Here is a 24325-nt window from a genome sequence, read left to right on the forward strand (position 1 = left end):
ATCTTTGTTTCAAATTTTTTGTCAACAATTTTTTATATCATTTAATACTGAACAACTTCGCGGTTTTGAGCATAACACATTATTTTATTGAATGCCTTGTTACTAATAGTGACCAAGTTCTACAAATAGTTTCTTCTGTGTAATAATGATTGGTGTTTAAACATAGTATTATTTTTGTTCAGAATGACATGTAATAATACTGTAATTGGACACTAAGTTATGGTATTAGAAAAACTTACATATAGGAAAATTTAAAAAAAATTGTTTATATATAATATTTGTAATGTTAACAAGCCGGGTAGTATCGATTTGGCAACAGTGGTCGCCATTTTCTGTGAAGGTAGTGCAATGAAAGCGTGAGACAGACTATAGAGGAGTGACGCTGGAATAATCCTCAGAGTGAAGTAACTCAGCAGTTCATTGAGATTCCGCCGCCAACTCACTGCTCTTATCGCCCCTCTTCCCCCCTTCTATCCGCTGTTTCATTGGTCACCAGCGGTTTTTCTGTTTAAACAGTATTTCGTTTACTGAGCTCTTTGATCCAGTTTTAGAGCACTATGGCAACATACATGACGCGAGATAAATAAGTCGCCAATTTGGTGGACCTTAGTTTTGAAAATTGATTAGACGGGTATTAGTATTGTACCGTTCATCAGATAAAGTAAAGCCAAGAAGACCGTACTTTTGTGCTATTTGTTTTTGAGCGACGATCAGACGATGTGCGATCCCCAGCCGAGAGGTCGCGCTGCCTCAGCGAGTCCGTGTCACCGACGACCTGCAGACTGTGGTGGTGTATTCTCCGACTGCTCTCGTCACACGAATAGTCGGCCTCGACCGCAACAGTACATCGACCGCTCCGCCTCGTCTGTCCAGCCTATTCCTGCTGTGTGCAACACGCCACTCACCGAGCGTGACTGCTAACAATTACAGCTTAGCCTCTCAACTTTTTTTCTCTGTATCTGATCCCGGCTCTCTACAGTGGCTCTCCTCTCCCTCCCTAACCAGGAGGTCAAGGTGGCGATGACAACATCAATGTTAATGTGCAGGTTACGTAGTTCGCTACTGCGATAGCGCAAGGGACAAAGGTTAGCAATCGCTTTGCGTACTCTCGAAATATGGAACTGTGGAAACAACATCAGAAGATTTAAAACGGTAAACAGTGCTCTGTTGTGAATCATTTGGAGCCGTTTCAAATGTACAGGGAAATAACACAGATTTGTTGTAGTTTTCGCTGGAGTATAGGTCCCATTTTCATTTTTCCACAAATGCTATGATTCAACGCTATACAGTTGTTCACCGTTTTGTTTGTTTTGGCCTCGCTGGTATAGTTTTCAGCGTATCTGACTTCGAGTCAGTGGGTCGTGTGTTAGAGTTCCACTTCCTGCATGGATAAATTAAGATTATGTTCCAGCTATTCTGAAAAGTTGAAATCAACTTCTGACGATCACCCCTTTCCACAACGTAGCCTGGATGTCGTTTATTCCCGTATGCCATACATTAGGACAACGGTTTAGTATTTTGGCTTATTATTGACTTACGGACTGAAATAGAGCCGTTAGTAAGCATTTTAAAATCTTAATACTAGCTTGATTGTTATATAATTGTGTGTATGTTGGTGTGTAAGTTATGTATGTGTATATATAAACTGGTTATATGTGTGTGTGTCTGTAGGTGTAGGCATATGCTATACATATTAACTACACAATTTTAATACGAAACTGTTAAAACTACTCTAAATCAGTGGATCAGTGTAATTTACTGAAAAACTGTTGAAACTGCTTCAAACATTCAAAGTAGGGCAGTTTCAACAGTTTTACACTGAAAATGCACTGATTTGCTGTAGTTTATAAGTTTAACTGTGTGTAGTCATTTTCTAAGTCATCATATTTAAAGAAAATACCTACGTTATTGTCAAAAAAAATTGATTGTAAAAGTGATGGATATTAAAAATAATGTGACCCCAGCACAATACAAAAAGCATATTTTAGTTGAACAATCGCGGAATGAGGTAGCAAATGTTTAGAAATGTGATTGTCACTTTTAATTTATGGTTTATGAAAACCATCCAAGTAACTGTTGCTAGTAACTATTCAGTTTGAAAGTCATTCCACTGTGATACGAAATTGACGCTATTGTTGACAATACTCATATAAAGTCCATAGGCAGACTTAAAATATCCACTTTTAAGCAACTATATGTATGTTTTATGGATAAATCAGAGTGTATATATGTTTTTTTAAATACAAATCTAGAGTTTTATTCTCAGCTTGATGAAATTGTGCACTCTTGACCTTCAAAACAAGAGAAATTTAACTTTATACTTGGGATTTTTAAAAACCATCCCTACCCACTATTACCACATTTTAAATCATAATTTGGTACTCCTAGATTAAAATTTACATTTTTGAAATTAAAATAAAAAATAAGAGAAAAATCACTACAGTTCACCTAAAATTCCTTTAAGAAAAAAAAAAACACGTGAGGCTTCTTCATTCCGCTAAAGCCCGGGCGATGCCGGGTTCTTCAGCTTTAAAATATAAATATCGCATGGCTGCAGCTTTACGCGGATGAGTTGATCGTGAACAGTCACAGGTAATGAAATGGACCAACTGACTTGTGCTACTCGAGGGAGTCTCGCTGCGACAAGCCAGTCACGTCTGTAGACATACTTGAGAGCAACCACCAGCGTGTACGAGCCTGGCTAGAGGGAGGGTAACAAGGACAGTTGTGAGTAACCGCAACGCTGGGAATGCATTTATATTTATTATTGCATGAAATGTGGGACTATTTAATTAAGACTGATTGTGAAAAAGCCTTGCTCGGGTAAGAATGGGAAGGGGGAGTTGAGTACGCTCGCTCTAATTGCTTCCATGAGCACTACTGACGTCACGATCCCGACCTTCACACTCCATCCTTCACCCGTCCTTTCCCCCTACCACATCCCGAAATTGGCCAGGAGCTCAACTTGGATAATGAGTTTTCCCCGTTCGCCTAATTTTTATCGGCGCAGAGTTTCCGTCCGAAGCAGAGAAGTGTGCTTAATCGACTTTGATTATCGTGCCTCGAAGGGGGAAGATTAGGCCAGTGCGGCACCGCCTGGTACGGAGGCAACTGCAGGCAACCCAAACCCCTCTTCTCGCAGACTTGACCTACTTGCATCGCTTTTTGCAAACGATACGAGAGCTCGTGCCTTTTCAAATTAATAAACATACACTCACGGGCCAAAATCTGTAGGATTCCCAGGGGGATAACGTTTATCATTCCCATTTCAGAGTTACGATGTTGCAAGCGTAAGCGGGCTCCCTCAGAGAGGGGCTTTTTGATTCCATATCCCCTCCCCCCCTCCATCGTATCGACATCTATCTGTGGCTGCAGAAGGAACAGTAGGTATTACCGCGTGGAAAGTGTACTTGCAGTTTTAAGTAATAGTTGAAGATTGCATCTTACTGAAACTGTTCTGATAGGTGTACCTAGAAAGTAAACTGGCCTAAAGGAAATCAGTTAGATTCTGTAAACATTTCAATTTTCGAGACGCCAAACTAATCGTGTCCGAATATATATGCGTATTTCGCTGAAAGCCTTATCAAACCAATTAGCATCTGTAAAACGTCGGCTTCTTCGTTTTCTCACGAATAAACAATTTGTTTGTATATGACGAAACAAATATTTACTTGAGGTGATAAAATATTTGGTTACCCATACCAAATTCTACGTTTAACAAAATTAATTTTTTACCCTTAACAAAATATATTGTTACGAACATAAGCAGGGCCGCGGCACGCGTGGGTTCGGTGCTGGATGGCGGCCCCACACGGCCACTGACGTCACTTGGCAGCCGCAACGTGAGGCGTGCCGCGCGCGAGGGCGGCGGAGTCCCTGGGCGAAGATTCCGAGGCGAAGAGTTTTTCCGGGGCGATAGTGCCGCGGGTGCGGCGGAGTTCCTGCGTGAGGAGTTCCTCAGCGAGCGAGTTTGTCGGCGATAGTTGGGTGGCGAGAGTGCCGCGGGTGCGGCGAGAGTTCCGAGCGAAGTTCCGAGCGAAGCGTCGAGCGGAACCTCGGCGAAGGGCAGTGCGACGGCGGCGGCGGAGTGCGGCGACGTAGTCACGCGACGGAGGTCCACGAGGAGTGCTGCGGCGAGAGTTGCGCCAGAGGTGCGCGAGGTGTGCGGTGTGTAAGAACCGAGTGACTGGGGAATAAACATTTTTTAAGTGTAATTGATTATTAGGAATTTTTAAGTTTATTTGTTATTGATGTAAATATTGGCAATCAATAAAACTGTGTAGTAAAATCTTTAATTGGGCTATCCATTTACGAACCCAGTAGATTTTCCACGATTATTATTGTTTTTAATAATTCGTAACAATATACTTAAATTGACAAAACCATTTTTCGAATCAACCAAATCTCTCCTACAACAAAATATTTGTTTGAATCAACCGTATGTATTTATTTGGCCATAAATAAATATTTTGTTATATAAAACAAACCTTTATTTCAGTGCATGTTAGTATTTCGTGAATTTCAGTTTAAGATAGTGCAACGGGATGCTATGAAAACATCACATGGGAAATATTCTTGGCACTGGAATTCATTTCATTGTTTACGCTTACCTTGTGACAACTTATCTGGGGTTGCTTTTCTGAGTTCAATTGCTTGTTCCCCTTCCCCCTTCAATATACACAAAACCTATGTAGTGTATTTTACAATTTTTAAAATTACAATACTACCTCTGATAAAAATCGCCATCTTTTTTTTCCCCCCAAGTATTACGACTCGGCCTCTCCCTCAATGTTTAGTATTGAATTTCCATGCCATTATTTTTAGTCTAATACCATTTACTAGGATGTTCCAGTGTATAAGTATTGCGTTTTGTGCTTTGTTGTCAATTCTATTTCCAGATACATGCTGCATCTTACCTGCTTTTTGTGAAATGTCGGTAAAATAGTCATTACTAAAGTCTTTTAGTTAAACAAATAGCGTTGTGGTTACACAAATTGAGCTAATTTTCTGTTGTCATATTTTTTTAGTTATTAGAATTTTGAATTTTTAAATTGTTGAGATGTTTCTTTATAAAATTCTGGAATCAACAAAAAAAAATTCCAGTGTGCCGGGTTAAGACTACCTTTAAAACCCAGACAGTTTCAAGTAAACCTTAACCTAGTTCGTGGAATACTGTAACAATTATCAATATTGTGGTCACCTTGTGAAATAATCAGCCTTTTCTCCCAGCCATTGAAGGTTGGTGAATATCAAACTGTTACAAAAGGTATAACAGGTTGGGAACATATTACTTATACCGTGCCATTGCCTAACATTTAGCTAAAAAAATTAAAAGATTAAAATCATAGCATCTGATGTAGCTGGAGAGTACTTCCTTCCAGGATAGGATGAACGTTCCTTTCCTTTCCAACTGCGCTTTCTTTTTCGACCTTCGCTGCCCCTCGTCCCATCTTTTTCCTGGCAGTATTTTTTTGTTCGTCGCAGGCTCATTATAAGGGGCAGGCAGGCATGGCGGGCTGTGGGGGCCGACCTGTCGTAAACAAAGCTGTGCCATAAAGGGGGCCGGGAATAATGCGCGACGTCCGAAACCATTGAATATATATAATGTATAGAAGTCGCGAGCCCAGGTTAAATTTTCTGTCCGGTTTCTTAGAAGAATTGTTGTAGTTCCAAGCTCCGCCGCTGCGATCGCTTTCATCGCTGGGTATCGGCTGTATACGCCCCTGGCGGTATTTGGCAGAACTAGGTTAACCAGCCCAGTCGTGACATCATCCTTCACCCCCCCCCCCCCCCCCCCCTTTTCGAAAATCCCAGACCAACGATTCAAATTACCCGGCAGGTCTTATCAACATCGTTAGGCGACCTTGAAGAGGAGCTTCCCTTACCGTCGTTTGAGAATGATGAAATCCCAAAAGAAGCTAGCCACGGAAATCACTGAATGATGGGATTCTGTACCCGAGTGAAGTGAAAATTAGCTATTAAAACTTTGTATTGGGCCAATAGTCAGTGTTACGTTCAAAATATGGTTTTATTTTAAAAGTAAAATACTTATTTAAACTATATTTCGCGTTTGTACAAATTTACTTTTAGATATTGGCAAGGAAAATCAACATACCTTAAACAACCTTCTCTTATTCAACGTTATCTATTAAGTAGTAAAAGGGGTAGATATTATTTTTAAAAATAAAAATAAAATGTAACCCACTAAATCAGTATTGGCAAGATATATATAAATTCAATATTAAAATACGCACATTAAATTTTTTTGTAATTAACTTTTTTCGGTAATAAAAATTCAGGATGATTTTGGTTTAATTGGTTTACGTATATTGCTATATTTTCTAAATCACATAGAAAAGGGAAAACAGTGCATCAGTGAAAATTCAAAAATTTAATTTAAGTAATACTAGCCATACCAAAAGATCAATATGCGAGATAAGAAATTTGGTAACTGCTCTACATTTCAAATAAAAATGCACTGGTTTCATGAATACTGAAATGTATGCGTAATAAGGCATATTATGTTATTATACTAAGCATGACTATAACTAAAAAAAATTACAGTAATTTAAAACGATGGCAGTCTTAACATACAATAAGTGCGCGAGTCTTAGTTTATTTTTTAATTGGCTTCTTCGTCAGATGGAAAAGAGTTAAGATTTCATCAAGGAAAAATATATTCTAAAAGTCACTAAACCGGGAGATAGAAAATAAGGTAGGTACTTAATTTTAAATAAAAGTTAAAATAGACTTATGCTAAACCAATTAAAAATAAGTCGTAAAAATATTTTTATTTATTAAATATGTTCTATACTTGACAGTTCTTTATGTATAATTCTTCAAAAATCTTTGAAATTTAATACATATTTTCTTAAAATGGTAGAATATCAGCAATACCCGGAAATTACGTGAGCAAAGCCACGGGTTATTAGATACACTTTTATTATAAAATAAAAACAATTATGCATTTGTAGTTCACGAATGTGATATTTTGTTTATTGCTTCACAACATTCATTTGCCAGTCTCAAATTTCATTGTACCACTTGTCAGAAATGTCACCAAAAATGAGAGATAGTTTTTTTTGACGAATTTCAATTACGAGGAAACCTTTCGCAAGACTTTTTTCTTCGCAGTAGTCACTGGGACACCATTAATTTAAATCCACTAAGATAATAAAATTGTGTGTATAATGATTTGTTTTTGTATATTTATATAACTTCCCAACCAATTTTTAATGATTTTCATGTGAATAAAAACTTGTAAAGCAATTTAATTAACTGTGTCATAATACTTCTGATTAGATGGAAATACTAACTTTTCATCAGTAATATACGACGATAAAAATATTTATTATTGCAAAATAATATTCACTGTTCAAATGCAAATTTAAATAGATTATTCATACATGTTTCCTGCTAATTAATGGTTTAAAATAATAATTTTTTAATATAAAATCATTTTTCTCTTGTGTTAAAATGGGTTGCTAAAATGAGGAATTATAAATATGTCACTTACTAAGTCCGTGCACAGATTTACACAAAACAGCAATGTAAATTATCTTTTTTGGTAGTTTCTAATTTTGTGCCCTGGATAACATGAATTTGGTTTAATTCATACCAAAGTGAATTTTTTGAACAACTTAAATTGATGTCATAAATAAATATTTATTTTATATTAAAAATCCACAAACAGTTTTTAAAATATAATATTTATCACGCCAGATGGAATAATAAACAAAAAATAGCTCTTATATGTTGTCTGTGTTTAAAGAATTGTATTATATTTCATGGAAATAATATTTACCTTTCGGTTATTAAAAGAAAATATATTTGTATTCAAAATACTTGCGCATCGTTTTTACGAGCATTCGCAATAGCACGCAAACAGCACACAGATAGCACACACGCACAGAGATAGCACAGAGCTTGATGCTACATTCACGCACAACACAACACAAAATAATACCGGAAGCATTCAAAAAAGTTTTTTAAATGTAAAACTCCCGTTCACAATTTTGGTCACTGAAGTTGGCATACGTGACGTTTGTTTAGATTCGTGTGTTGTTATTGTGGTACGGTTTTCGTTAAACCCAGAAATATTTTAAATATTTCAAAGTTTACGTACAAAACACAATGAGCATTCAAAAATATATATCACTGTTTATTTCAAATCCGGCTTCTTTAACACATTCAGACCCAGACTTCCAAGCATTTAATTTAGCTTCTTCATTTTTGTATCCTGCGGATCCCCTGTCATACAAAATATTTTTACTTTCTATTACAGCTATCAAAAAGCTATCAAATGTGCCTTCCATTTTTATGTTATCGCGTGTTTGAAAACAATAACAAACTACTCAAGTCAAGAGCACCAATACTTTCGTGACAATTTTTCTTTTATAAGCCCACTCGAGTAGTACTTAAACTGTTTGCTGATTGGCTACCACCATGGTCGCGCACAGAAAATAACCTAAAAGTTAAAAGTTAATGAACTTTCTGTGCGCCGATCCTGTGCTATTTTTCTGTGCGCGTGCTATTTGCCAATGTGGCAGCTCATATCTAATAGTGTATGTTGAACTTCTGTGCGTCTGTGCTGTTTGCTTGCTATTGCGAATGTAGCCCGGGCTTAACTTGTGGATTTAACCTCAAAGCAAGGAATATAAAGAGTGGGAACTCAATGCTATAACAAACACTCTTATTTTCTTTGGAGATCCGGGAAATGTGCGTTATTTATAAGCAACTTAACATAGTAAATCGTTAACTTTTCAGATCTATGTTGGCAAAATTGATTTTTTTTTGTGGTCATTCGCTACTGGGAATATTCACCATATAACGTTTAAGATTATTTATTTTGAATAACGAAACAACCAAAACATTATGTAAAAATGCTTCATCTTATGTTAAAAAAATTATAAACTGCATAGCCACAAAGTATGACATCATACCATTAGTTTCTGTTACTAATAACAACACGTGCACGCGTTTGAACAGTCATCGCAGCCATAGTTGTTTCATAGCTACCAAAATCATTCAACGTTGTCAAGAATAATTCCAAATTATGTTTAGCCATTTTACTCAATGCGCCACTCCGTTAACACAACATTTTATAAATTCTGAACTACGAATGTCAGTGGGAATGTACACTATACTGTACATTCCAATCTGATACGCTTTAAGAAATTTCTGTAGTTTTCTTATTATTAAAACTTAATTTTTGATGTTGGCATCTTTTAACCGCACTTTTTTTTTTTTTTTTTTTTTCCGGTGGCCGTACTCCTCCAATTCAGTTGCGCCCGCCGGTATCTAAGCGCTCGGATTTCAACAAAAGGCACCGCCTCTCGATAGAGTGAAACAGAGAATTACGCGCACGACCTTGAAAAAAGCGACGCTACAGCGCTCTGGCGTGGAAGCTGGTAACTACGAGTACCCTCTTGTGGAAAGAAGAGCTGTCTAGCGGCGGAGCTAACAACTACCTCAGTTTTGGATCCGAAAATTGGAATAATAAATCCTATCCCCTCGCGACTTCTATAAGTTATATATATTCAATGGATGTATGTTCTTAGATTTTTTCCTATGCAGCTTTTTTTTAATGAATTTCAAAGACGCAAATTTGTTTTCAAAAGTTGTTAGGCAATTATAATTTTGTATAGTTTTTTTTCAGTTTGGCAATGTTAATTTGTATTTTCTTATTTATATGAATGTTAAAGTTATAAATTACTAGCTGTTAATTTTTTTTTATTGTGAAATCATTGGCGTTAGGTATTAAATCCTCACCCTGTCTTTTTTTAAATAACTACAACCGTAGTAATACTCTCAGCAGACAAACACTTAATGGTCTAAGAAAATATCTTGATGTGTAATATCTTTTTAATGAAGGAAAATCTTCAATATTAATCTTAAAATATTTGTTATTGCATAAAAACCTTTAAACCAGTTTGACATTTTTAGGTTCTTATTTTTCCTCTCTTAGACATTCTGCAGTCATCGAAGCTCCTTGGAACAGTATAATTTTTGCCCTCATAACTGCACAGTTGTTTATGCAATAGTTCGTAAAATGTTAAGTGCTTGCGATTGAAGGAAGAGACTACAATACAGGAGACATAACTCATACTCTCACTCTTTCATATGAAACGTTCCTTGTAAAATAAACCAATGCCAAGTCATTAATAATTCATATAAAGCATATATAAATATTTTGTGCCCATATAATGCTCCAGAAAATAAGTTATGAATTAAAATTTATTTTACATGGTGGCGATAAAATACAGAGGATATATATTGTCTTTTTGAAGATAAGTGCTTTATTAATGAGACATAATTTAGTAAAAGTACATTTATTATCTATATCCCTGTCATAAAATACTTTCTTCTTGCATTGTTAAGTCAGATATTAAATAGTATTATGGGGTATTTTTATACTGACGGTGGGTCAATAGTAAACGATTTATAATGATTTATAAACGATTGTATAACGCAGTTTAATAAAATGTGAAACAGTTCGCCCAAGTGTTAGTTAGTCAAAATTGTACTCTGGATGTTAAGTTTTGATTTTGTGCGTAATTGAACTATAGGCCCTACATACCATCAGTTGGGTCGTACATACGGCACGAGAAGCTGTAAACGTCCCAAATTTCATTTAAAACTGAAATAAGAATGACTTACCGGAATTCATACCGTATCGCACGGAATGCATGTGCGGTGTGCTGACCCTTCGCCGTATTGCTCGTTAATTGGGTGACGTGGATACTACTCTTGCCTACGGACAGATAAATTTATGAACATCTATTTGGTCACCTGGTCGTTTTGGCTCACTTCCACCTGGGAGGTCACTTTACGTTACACCTCTATGCATAATCGAGTGACGAAAGACATTACATTGACCGTAACGTAAAACATAGAATGGTGGGCTTTACCTGGTTCATTATTCAATGGTTTAAAATCTGTCAGTGGTCCTAACAAAAAAAATAGGGCACAGAAATAAACTGTCCAAATATACAGGTATTTATAATTACTACTATAAATTACTATAAAGTATAAAGATACTGTGAGTTTATTTGTTTCTAAGAAGTAATATCTCAAACTAATAAATAGATTTCAAAGATTCCTTCACTGTTATGAAGCTACAATTATGTAGATCGACAAAGGCTACACTTGGATTCACATTAATATTTTTGTATAAAATATGTATACATAGACCAGGAAAAAAATTACCGAATTGACTGCATCGTAAATTGGCGTAACGTGGCCGAAAGTTTCGCTGGATCTGGGTGGTCGATTTGGTCTCCATCCACCATTCCATACACTCTGCCACTCCTAGGGGTGGTGATTTTCGTCTAAGCCTCAACTGCACAGACAAAAAAATAGTAAAGAGAGATTTGTTGTAACTGTTGTTATAGAACAAAACATTAGGTGTGTGTGAACATTATGCCGCAAACTGAAATTATCTATGTATCCCCATTTCTGACTTCTGTGTGGTCAAAGTTGGAAAGATAATTTTGGAGCATTCTGTATCTTTAATAGGCGAGCCATCTAGTGACGTATCGATTGGTTGGCCATTTTGCATTAATTTATACGTGAATTTTCATAGTGATATTTGAAAGAAGAGAAGTTGTGCTTTTTTTTTTATCCACCCGGGCGAAGTCGGGTATGTACTGCGGCTAGCAAGTAACACATATGTGTCCCCTGAGAACTCTTCTTGTACAGAATACTGATCGTGTGGGGAACCCGCGCAGGATGGACGACCCAGTCGCAGAGACCGGCCGGGAGGAACTTTATAATTTGAACGGTCGTAGCTGGCGATGAGCTGTCGTTCGGCCGAAGGTGTTGAGCGCGTGTCTGTGACGTGTCGATGGCCTGGGGCCGGGAAGGAGTAGTCTGCAGGCGGGTCCAGAGGGGAGGGGAGGGGAGGAGAGACTGGGGGAAACTCATTAGCGCCGAGCTGGGTCTCGCGCACGGTCGCGCGGCCGAAACTCCGGTGCCCCTTTCCTCTGAGCGCGCGAACCGCGGAACAAATCGCTTTGTTCGCCCGACGGGAGGGCGGGCCCCCCCCCCCCCTCCCCAACCCCCCTCGCTCACCCCGCACACACACCCGCACACGTGCGCGAGCGACACACCGCACACACACACACACACACGCGCGCGCACACGCACGTGCGAGCGTCACCCCGCACGGACCTGGGGCTGGCAGCCGCAATTTCGGTCGCCGCGCGACGAGCGCCCGCGACAAGTCGCCTTGGCACACGTCGCCTGGCGGGAACACTCTCTCGGCCACGGCCAGGAACCAAGCCAACCTCACTTCTGGACCATTTCCCTCTGTTCACATGGAGGAGAGAGGAAACAGAAAATGAACAAGGCGGCTTGTAATGGAAATGAAGATGAAAATGTTAACTTTCGAAACATTACAATAATCTAGGGACGTAGGCTTCTCGCGGCCGGAACCCTAACTACTGCTTAGCTTCTGGGTTGAGTATTTGTCCGTGTTAATGATTTTTCCGACGTTTCGGCATAACTTGTTGGAGCCGTCCTCAACAGTTCGAGCACATAATTTTCATGGATGTTGCGTCATCCCAGAATCCAGGACGTAGTTATTTCAATAATCGCCGAGACTCCTTAGTGATCACCTGCCTGTCATTGGAAATACGTAATTAAAAGGAGGCGAGACCCTTTTTGTACTGAAGCACTGGAATAAAAGAAAAAACCTTTTTCTCATAAAAATGGAATAAGATTATCACGATATTTCAAAAGTGCATATTTCTTTTAAATTAACCAGACTATTTGAACATATTTACATTTATTTTATTAATAAAAACACACTCATGTAATGGGCTATCCCTGAAAGGATTGACACTAACTGACAACTCTTTTAGTTGGTCATTTACGTAAACTGAATAAAGAATTCACCGTCGCCTCAGACCTACATCCCAAGGAGTCAAATTTCTCGGGAAATTATTCTAAATTTTAGCTATAGTGAATTAACTTTTCTAAATTGTTTACAAAAATGTTGAGTATTCCCACCTGCAATGAATATTACTAGTAGTTTTCCTTTTTGCGATCGCATTTCAAATTTACAGATATCATATATTAAAGTAACATATTTTTATCAAAAAGGTTTTTATCAAGTTTTTATGTATGTGCGTCTCTTGAGTGTAAGTTTAAACAAACTCATGGCAGAAATTTGTATTCTAGTGCAAATTTTTTGAGTATGCTGTTAGAAGACATAACGTTTATAAAATGATACAAAGCTTAAAAAACTGTTATAGAACAGTAAAGAGGGGACTTAATATTTTTTTCTGGGTCCCACGACCCATCTACGGCAGCTCCTACGAGGCAGCAGTAAGTTAATTCGGTATACTATTAGATGTGTTGTGCATTTATACCCATACTGCGAACTGAAATGGTTAACACTTGTAGAATCTCAGCTTCACAGATAAGGAGATATGGTTGCATCACTCCATTCCTCAAGTTTAAGTGGGCTTTCCCTGTAATAAGACACTGTCCTTGCTAGCAATCTAATATAGGTACTTTTTAAAATTTACTTTCTGGTATTTGTTATTTTATATGTTTGCTGGCATATACCATCGTATCGATATGTTTTTTATTTGACACCCTTGCCTATGCCACCCCTGCCACACCTGGCCATTTCTCAGTGACAGGTTCCAACTAGTTTTCAATACGTCATAATCTACATCCAGGTACCCCACGTGTCAAAGTTTGTATAGTTACCTCGTGCTATTCAGTGACAGTAGTGCGTCTCTAAGCATAGAGCTCACAAGGGGTACAAGAAAAAGTTTGAATGTGATACAAGGAAATGTTTATATAATTTTAGCTATACGACTCTTCAAAAATGAGGTGATGCAGAAAGTAATATTCAGAGACTTAATTCAGGGGTACTAGGGAAGCAATCGATAATGGCTTGTTGTAAGATTTTCGCCGACTCGGCGCGTTATTTCTATAAATGGGATTTTAAATATGCTACATTTTTTTTTACAGGAAACCAATAATCTTCAACTGTGTCGTATGACTATATCTAAGACACCGTGTCCTGAAGTATTAAATTATAAAAAGACAATTTTTTTTGATGATTTTTCCCCGAAAATTTCTTGTTGGAATAAACAATAAAATAATCATTAGTAATCTCGGTACAACATTGCGGAGGGCAAATAATCGTCACGGTAACATTTGAACCAAAATTACCTTTTACAAGTTTGTGTTAATCTGGTGCAAGAGTCCTACATATTGAGAGTATAAAAATTCAAAAACATGTTTACAAGATTCTTGAGGCTACAAATTTACATTCGTTTTTGGCATAAGTTATTTTTCAAAAAACGACAGTACCGTTCCACTTGAGTGTTTCTTGTTAATGATCACATTAACAGCATTAGTGCCACTATGCTACCAATGCAAAATCTTACGCGAAAAACATTTAAAAATACGTTTCCTAACATTCTTATAAATTTAATGTACCTACAGTATATAGTCTCTTAAAATCACTTAAAAAAATGCAATTGCACGTAATATCTCTCTTCAGTCATTGTAAAAGTATTATAAATGATGAAATATTAAATAAAACAAGTATAAATGTATATTAGTTTATTTCGTAGTCCAAAAAAATTTAAGTTTTTTTCCATTTGTAAATTTCGCTTAGACCATCATAGACATTTATGCATTTTATGTCGTACTGTGAAAAATGATAATAATTTATGCAATGATTAAGTCTGTGTCTACCCGCGATGAATATCTTCAACACCTTTTTATTACATTTACAGATTGTTATGAAATATATTTAAACTGGAACTATAAAAGTTTTGTTACAACATTTTCTAGCCATCTAAACACAAAGTGCACCTTGAAACAATTATACGCTCATGATTCTGGCAGACCTTTTTATACATTCCAGTTAACTTCCAGTGTTCATCTGGCGACAGAATTTGCAACAAAACACATTATGCTTAGATAGTGTTGCATCCGCAGGATTTCTCTTGAAACAAAACCAAATTCGACATAAAAAGGGCAATAAATAAACGTGGTGATTGGTAAGGCCGAGTCTAAATAATACGACAAAATAAATATTGGCATGGAAAATCTTGCCTGGTGACGAGCCCTCCGAGACGAGACGACCAACGCAAGTTGATGTTGGCAAGGGGAAGTGGAGCCGAGCGCGCCTCAACTTACAGCCTCGGCACGCGCCTCAGGGGAAGACACGCAACTCGCAACACCAGGCCGCTGTGCACACGGCCTGACCCGCCCGCGCCAGGCGCGGCTCCGAGCATCTGCGATGATCAGCGGCGTGCCTCGACTCCACTCTTGAAACGTAGGTGTAAGGTGCGGCTAGCGGGAAGGTTTAGGGAACTACGACACCCGGGGCGTAAGAGCGTTTTTTTTTTGTTCTCTATATAATTTTTTCAACTCTTTACATCATTGGAATATATGTTTTGTAACAAAAACAAACTTGCACAAAAAATTGTAACTGCGCCCACCTAACAAAACTATTCGAACTGACAACCAACGTGTGCCCGTAAACGTTGTGTTGGTGAATACAAGTTTGGGTAAAGTATTTATTATCGTTCTGTGCTAGCTGTTCTCATGCAAATTTGGTACAGGTCTTACCACTTCTTCACCTGTTAGCTTGTGCGCCGCATACCTTAAGAGTACACGGAGTCACGGTCACACCGTTTGATTCTGAATTAGGACAGTCGATTAAATGCACATAAACGTATGTTGATTTTCTGTGCAAAGTTGTCCCTTGGGATGTATGCTATAGGCTCGTTTTGTTCCCATCTAGGCACGACCTTGTTGTAGAGTGCGTGGTTTTGCGTTACGCGATTTGGCACAGACGCTTAAGGTGACGGGATCCATGACTCTAGTGGACTCCAAAACACGCGGGAACCCTGGGACCCTGTAAGTGATTGAAAATTTTAGACATATTGGGAATTATGGTTTGGAATATGCGATCCTCACCACAGCGTCACTTCTTAGCAATCACGGTTACCGACGATAAACTGACAACACAAATTAAATTCCCCCAAAACATGCATTATCCCGCTTTAACAAGGATGGCCCAGACGCCTTGAACATTTCTGTCTCCGAGCAAGGACTTGAGTTTCGTATACCCCACATTACCGTTCTTCACATTTCCCTTTTTGTAATTTAAAAAATAAAAAATAAACCTTGGATACTTAAAATATATGTAGGATTTGAAAATCTTGATATTATTTTAACTTAAACTTTTTAAATTAAAGTAACGTGTTTTTTATGAATAAGTTTATGTTTTTTTTAATTTATATATACTTAACATAATAACTAAATTATTAGCACAGTCATTATTTTTAATTTTAAAAAGGGACTTTTTTAGACAAGGTACTTATCCCTTTGTTTTATTTTCGGTGGACCGGGTTGTCATAACACTGGGACCTCAGCCACTGTAAAATTTGCGCACCACTGTCTGAAGGGTTCTTTTAACATAAAATCAACTTTATAGCCCCTCGTTCGCGGTAAACTCCCGTGCCAGCTATTCACTTAACAGCGTTTTAAACGGATGAGAATTACAGCTGTACCTCTGGGATAATCCTAAAACCTTTACCTCTTGCTTCTGAGGAGGAATGAGAGAAAAAAATCGCTAAAGCTTTTTTCTCGCGCAGACTGGCTAAGTAAAGCTCCTTCTGGCGTTACCCCGGGTGACCTCTGACCTCTTGTGAACTTTGCCCGTCGTTATTTGCGATGTGTTTCTTGTTGGCGGCGGTTCGCGGTTTTAAGTTGGCCTTTGAGAAGAAGTTGTTTTTGGGCTTAAGCCCCTACCCCTACCCCTACTCCCTGGCCCACTCCAAGCCACAAACTAGAAAAGCTGTAGCAAGATGCAGTAGGTACAACTGTGTTGGACTAATTAGCAACTGGTGGGATTACACGCAGAGTGTACTAAATTAATATAATCTGTGTTTCATTAACCAAGTACTACAAAATTATTCACAACCAATTATATGTGCACACATCATTATCAAATAAATGTACCGCTCATAACTAAGACAACCTAATAGGGATATAAATATCAGCATGCTCCCGATCCTGCTGAACACACAAAAAAATTACAATTAATGTTATGTCTAGTTAATTATACAAACGGGCATTATACACCTATTGTCGAATACACTGAAAACGTGCTACCAGCCCGTCGACGTGTTACCAATTGAAGCTTGTGAAAGTTACTCTTTACATTTCTCCTTGCCGTAGTCATAGATTGGGTGTTAGTTATCGGGGCCTAATCAACGAGTTACTGTTCATCCGAAATTGAGGAGGTTGCTGAAATAAGGGCCCATGCTCCAAAACAATGTTCTGAGATATCAAGGTGCAAAGTTTTCTTGGTGGCACACATGAATACGGAGCACAGTTACTCCAATGAACACATACGTACATGAGTTATTAAATAATATTCTGTAACGTACTAAATAAATGTTTTCCTAATTTTTCACTATTAATACACAAACACATAAAAATAGTAGGTCATCTATTCATCTGAAAACTTTCAACATTTATAATGGTTCTCCTCAAAAAGGGCTCCTAACATCCATCACTTAAAACTTTTCATACCAACACTACAAATTAAAATTTCTGGATAATATTTTGGTGACCATAGAGATTAAGGTATGTAAAATTTATTTCTGTATTCTCCCCAAAAAAATGCCCATTGTCTCATAGTCCCTTATTGCAACAACATCTCTGCAATTACATCTTGAGCATCGGGTAGTGATTGTGAACCGACTCTGTGGGCGCAAAGCCAGTCGTGTGCTCGCCTTTGGCATTCGTTCTCGCGAATCGCTGCTCGTCCTCACCTCAGCATCAGCTGGTGTCGGCACTGCCACTCGCTCCTCCCGGCGGACTCGCTCCCGGACTCCTCGTCCGACCAGGTTCCTGCTCAGCGTAGCCGGTCGGCGACCTGGTGCTCGCTCCTCGGAGGCTGAGGCCACTGGGAGTCACTCGCCCGCTCGCTCGCTCCCGCAGCAGTCCGCTACTCGCTCCTCCCGGCGGACTCGCTCCCGGACTCCTCGTCCGACCAGGTTCCTGCTCAGCGTAGCCGGTCGGCGACCTGGTGCTCGCTCCTCGGGGGCTGAGGCCACTGGGAGTCACTCGCCCGCTCGCTCGCTCCCGCAGTAGTCCGCTACTCGCTCCTCCCGGCGGACTCGCTCCCGGACTCCTCGTCCGACCAGGTTCCTGCTCAGCGTAGCCGGTCGGCGACCTGGTGCTCGCTCCTCGGGGGCTGAGGCCACTGGGAGTCACTCGCCCGCTCGCTCGCTCCCGCAGCAGTCCGCTACTCGCTCCCTCTCGGCGAGTCAGGACCGGGCGTCGCTCTCTGCAGAGACCGGCTTGGCTGGGACTCGTCGACAGCCCCCAGTCTCCGGTCCGTCTCACCGGGGTTACTCGCTCGTCACCCAGAGTATCTTCCGGGTTACTGACGTCTCCGCAGAGGCCGCGACCTGCTGTAGAGTCACGGCATATCGGTCTGCGATGGTCTCTTCCAGTCTTATCCATCTGAAATTTCGCACAGCCTGTGAATATACTCCCCTGTCAGGTCTGACGTCACACCCCGATTAATTTTCTGCGGAGTTTTCCCTTTCGGCCGTCTGCCTCGCCGCCTAGAAATCATGACCCGAAGGTTGCAGTAGTCTAGTCTCCTCGCCTGCCAGCACTTTCCATGTTTGAAAGACCGTCACTCGTTTGAATAACTAAGTAACGAGCGTACGCAACGATACATAGGTACAGCCTGGAAAGTTTCTACGAGGATTAAATATTGCGGTTGCTTTTGTCGCTCATAGAGACATCATTACGAGCATGGGTATTTGTGTTTTTCGTTCCTGAAAGAAATATGGTGACGTGTATTTCGGAGCTTTTTAACAAGGAGACAAATTCTTAGATAAAAATTACTCGTAAATTACACGATGATTGTGTTTAAATTAAATTTTCAAGGCAATGATGCGACAAGACAGTGGGAAAACATGGCGTGAAACCATGTTGGAGTATTGCACCGGCCGTCCTGAATTTCTTATGGCTTCCCGGAATACCCACATGCAAACACTGTTTTAATACAGGCCACGGCTGATCATTTACGCGATACGTATTCCTGATTTCTGTTGTTTGGCTTTCCGTATCTTAGCTACTCGTAATCAAAAAAATGTAAAACACAATTTAAAATAGTCCTTTTTATTTATTTTAGTGCAGTAAATTTTAAACACCAAAAATAGTTGAGGCAAATAAAGACCTTAAACTTCCTTATGTCCTTATTTTATACTTATAAGGTTTTGGAAGTTATTAAAAGACTGATAATGTTTTTTTTAATAAATTTTAAAAATTAATAATATAGGAATCGCCACTGGTGCCACCCCTTCGCAAGATTAAGCAGAAAAATAATGTAAATATAATTACATTAATAAATTTGTCGTTCGAGTACTCACATTTATTTGTAATTAGAATGTCGCTAAAAAATTAGCTGTTTAGTAAAAGAATAATTTAAGTAGTTTTTATGTTTTTTTATAGTAGCTGTCATACCAGTCATTGGCGGGTTCAATTAACGTTTCGTCGCAAAGCGTTATGATACTCAGCTAGGTATATATCTATCGTTACAAAAATAATTTATATCTGATATATTTTAATCATATATTGGTATGATTAATTAAAATATTAATTATTTTTGAAAGTTTTGTGACCTACAAAAGTAACTAAATAATTATCATAATAAATAATGTTCATTGGATTTTTTAACACAAGCAGTAAGTTGGTAACTTATTGCTTTCACTAATTCAACCCCTGTCGCTTTGTACCCTAATTTTACTCATATATATGGCCACATCGATTCCAAAAGTCATCAAAATTCGTTCTTTACAATAGATGTCGTTCAGATAAAATAATTCAGACATTAATACGTTCATATTATGTAATGATTTTTTAAAGTATGCTTAGAAAAATTTCAATTTGGTTGGGATTTTTCCGGTAATCCATACAATTATGGCTTTATATTACGAAAATAAATATTATTTTTTCAAAAATATGTATATATTTTATGTTCATTAGAAAAGTGTAGTCTTATAACAGTTAATTTATATTGGAAATCTATTCTGTAATGTTTGAATTAACTTCTTACAAACACACTAACAAACTTTCGCTCTCTCTTGGCAACGTAGGTGTGTGTATATATATAGGTGTTTGTGTATGTGTGTGTGTGTGTGTGTTTATAAAGAGGGAGGTAACTAAAGTGTGGAGTAGGGCTCACTTATCGCTTGACAATTAGGCTATAATGATTCTGATTTTTCGCAAGTACTATATACGGCTGACAATGGATTTTCTCGGAACATTTCTGTTCTGCCAGCAACTATTATTTCGCTGCAAAGCCACTCTCACCACACCACTCTTATCTCGTGCTCCAAGCGTCCCGTGCAGATAGATGCTGCTGGTGTAGACAGCTAAGACTCGGTATCACCCGCCATTAGGATTTTGATTTTTCAAATTACATTTTTAAAAGGAAATAAATATTTGAAAACTGGGCTATTGAAGCTATAAGTTGTAGTGATTGTCCAGATGTTAAAACACAGAAAATATACTTACAGTACATAATCATTCACAACTACACAATAAGTTTTGTGAAAACGTTTGTCGCTAGTTAATGCAATTTTTTTTCTGTCATTCAAAAATTCATGATTATAAATTTGGATGTCTGATTTGTGTTATTTCTACTTACCCAATATAATTTTATAGAATTCCAAACGGGGTATCTAATACTAAATATAATTTTAGTCATGTCCGAAATACGTCTTTATAAGTGTCTGAAACTTGCAAAATAAAAGGTGTCCAGAAAAATTTGATTTCGGGAAAAATCATGCAAGAGTCAGGGAAATAAATCTAGTAATTTTATGGGATCATTGTCTTCACCTTCAAATGCTTTTAGTACTATTTTTACGTCCTTTAAAGTATGTTTAAGGTAAAACATGTTAAGTTGATATTACTCGTCACAATACATCTTTTACAAAAGATCAGCTGTGTAGCAATTGTATTGAACCCTTGAAAGTGAAAAAAGTATCTTTACTTCTTCCCACTGCTCCAGAATGCTGCATACTTGAAAGCCAACTGGTTACACAGACTTTAAAAAATTTTAGTGGCCGTTTCCCGCCATTTATCATCTCATAAATATTTTTATATTCTTCTTGTATTTTGGGAGAAATTGAAAACCAATTGTAGGTTTTCCATACAATAAACTCTGTTTCTAGGTATGATATTTACTGAGGCGTGTGAAAATGAAAGTTGTCGAGGATGACATACGCAACGTATAAATACCAAAATTTTTAAACCATGTTCTCTTGAGTAGTTAGAAAAGACCATTATTTACTCCGACCATTATAGACGCATTATCTCTGCCAATTCCTACCATATTAGCGATTGGGATTTTGAGATCTTTCAAAGAATACACAAGAATAGCAGGCAGATTTTTTGCATCTGCAGTTTCTATTTAAGTGAGCTTGAGAAATGTTGATCTAATGGTTTGGTTTTTTAAACTATAGTACCTTATAACGATTCTAATGTTTTTGAAACTGATAAATCTGTGGATTAATATATTAGTACACTGTATTTTTGATAACCTTTATCTTAAACCAACTATTGTGTAAAATATGGAGCCAAAACTTCGGTCATAATGTTAGTATCCTTTGTACGATGTAATTGCATGTTTTTAGCACCTTTTATTGGAAAACGCCTTTTTACACAGTGTTGCCTATATGATCTACAGATAAAATAGAGCAATGTTCAGCAATGATTAAAGAAAGGATACCTGACGCTCTGTTTGATATTGTAACCGTAGTTTTCGGGACAATTTTCACAGATAGGATGGCCTGTGTTTTTTTAATCCATTTTTGTTTATGCTTATTAGTTTTTGAATGTTTTATAATATCACTTAATTCAGCATAAAACTCTGTTACACATATTTGACAACTTGATTTAGATGAGTCTCCAAAGACTTGTTTCAGTTATCCCTTGAATTCAGGCTTTGTTTCCCATGTATCTAGATATTTTTGAATGTACTTCTTTTTCTGAGGTAAATCTATTATTTAAGCCACCACATCACAAATTTAAGCACTTTATAATTACTTAAAATGAATTAAAAAGCGAGCGAGCTAGAGGATATAAAACAATCAACTAAGTCGATATTTATCCGATTGTTCATCGTACAAAACATAATCAAATCCGGGGAGTCCCCGACCGCAATGCTCTTGTGTTACAAATGGTAAACATAATTTTATACGAGTTAACATTTCGAAAAGCAAGTTGTTGTTAGACAGAAATATATTTTATTATTACTTTATATTAAGGGCGTTCTTTGTCAACTCGAAAAAAAAATTACGTTAAAAAGTTGGAAATTTCAAGCATGAAACTTATCAACGATAACACTAGTGGGTAGTGCGTTGTTCTACAGTCAGTTTATTGTTACTCTAGAGTCAGTGTAGTACATACTCTATAGTTAAATATTTACTTGGAAATTTCAAGTTTAATTTTTTTTTTCAAGTTGGCGAAAAACGCATCCATTTTCTAAAACTGTTTTTGATTTGTACTCCAAAAGTCGCTAAATCATTTTTGGCGGGAAAAATTTTTTTTGTCACAAAAGTAATTTCCAGCGACAGAGTTCCGCGAGTTGGCAGCACTGGTGGCCCTGCGCAGGAGCGACTGGGGCGCTTCGTGCCGCACCTGGTGCAGCTGCTGGCCGAGTGGACGGAGACGTTCCCCTACGACTTCCGGGACGAGCGCGTCATGGGGCACGTGCGCAACCTCACGCAGAAGTGCGTGACCATCGAGCCCGGGGTGCGCAAGGAGGTGTCCACGCTGCTGCAGAACCTGCTCCACCGCCTCACGGCGCTCGAGAAGTACGAGGAGTTCCTGCACCGCATCAACGCCGACGGCACCACCGCGTCCTTCGACAGCCTCAGCACGGTGAGTCCCCTCCTGATGACCAGTACCGCCAACACCTCGCGTTACACTAACAGTTATTATCAATTTTTGCCAACAGTCTACCAAGTTATTCCAAAAAAAAAATCTTTGTACAAAAATCCGGCTCTCTAAATTTACAGACACGTAATGAAAGGAATACTAAATGATTGTGTGCGTGAGTGTGTGAGAGAAAGGCAGTATTATAATAATGATTTTAATTGTATTTTCAAATTTTTTTCATATTTAACGCAATATTTTATATGGTTCATATTATAACTATACTTGGATGTTAAATGGGTAAGACGATTCATCAGTAACTGCTGTAATTTGTAATGTCATGTTTCATTCCTATACATAAAAATGTGGATGTCTCGGGGTTCAGTGTAAAAGAAGGCGTACACGCCTCAACTGCGCCAAACAATAGTTGAATAAATAAATAATATTTACATAATGTATTTTATTCTATAAAAACATCGACAGTTAATTACCATTTCTATTAGGAAATTTGAAAGCACCGTAGAACTTTTATCTTTCATTAAATGTTTTATACAATAAAAATATTTTGCTAAAAGAAAGGAATTTTTTTTACTATCATAATGTTGGTATCGTAAATTGCGACCAAATACAATGTATGTTCTGTCTCTACTTTGCACACAAATCTAGAGTCTGTCCTGCATCTTGGTTTCTAGGGTGTTTGTTTTATACCCACTAGACATCTCCAAAATTACTTTTATGTTTTAATTTGCTTTGATATAACTAGTAACAATTATAAAATAACAAACATTAAAAATATTATTCAGGCAGGTAGTTTTGTAACGCAGTTTTTTATACATTTCGTTTCAAAAATGAAAAAAATATATATAATTTTAATGCCAAAATCCTTACTAAATTTAAATATATAAACATACATTTATATTAGTTTGTGACCCCGTGAGAATAATCGCACGTTGATTTTTTCTTCTTTAATTTTTACATCATGTAATAATAAGTTATCATCAATCGTGAAATAGTTATTGATAGTGATAGAATAAATAAATTATATTGTTATGTGGTACATAGTATTGGTAGAAATGGGTGTTATATTGCACTTGGTAGTGAAAAATATGTGGTTTTATTGTAATGTCTCCGGCTTCCGTCTTCGTAGCGATTATATATATATATATATATATAGGGTAAATCCAGGAGAGATGGACCACCTTTTTTGAAACTCTTATAATTTTGTTATTTGTCAAGATATTGGTGAAGTAAATTTCGCTATGATATTCTGGTGAACTATGTATATGAAAAGCAAAGGTATATGTAGAAAATTTACGTTAATAAAGTGAAGAAAAATTTTGAAAAATTTTGCAGTACTGGTCCATCTATACCATATACC

At 37.7% G+C, this 24325-nt stretch overlaps 1 protein-coding gene across 2 annotated transcripts in view; it reads left to right on the plus strand.

Annotated features, from left to right (window-relative positions):
- Positions 1–24325, plus strand: part of LOC134527956 (uncharacterized) — a 1033783-nt gene that overhangs the window by 914419 nt on the left and 95039 nt on the right. For both annotated transcript variants that reach the window (XM_063361049.1, XM_063361048.1), the window contains exon 6: positions 22684–22953. In XM_063361049.1, coding sequence (XP_063217119.1) covers positions 22684–22953 — 270 coding nt within the window. The remainder of the gene's footprint in view (positions 1–22683; positions 22954–24325) is intronic.

This window comes from Bacillus rossius, chromosome 1 (assembly GCF_032445375.1).
Source record: "Bacillus rossius redtenbacheri isolate Brsri chromosome 1, Brsri_v3, whole genome shotgun sequence".
Taxonomy (NCBI): domain Eukaryota; kingdom Metazoa; phylum Arthropoda; class Insecta; order Phasmatodea; family Bacillidae; genus Bacillus; species Bacillus rossius.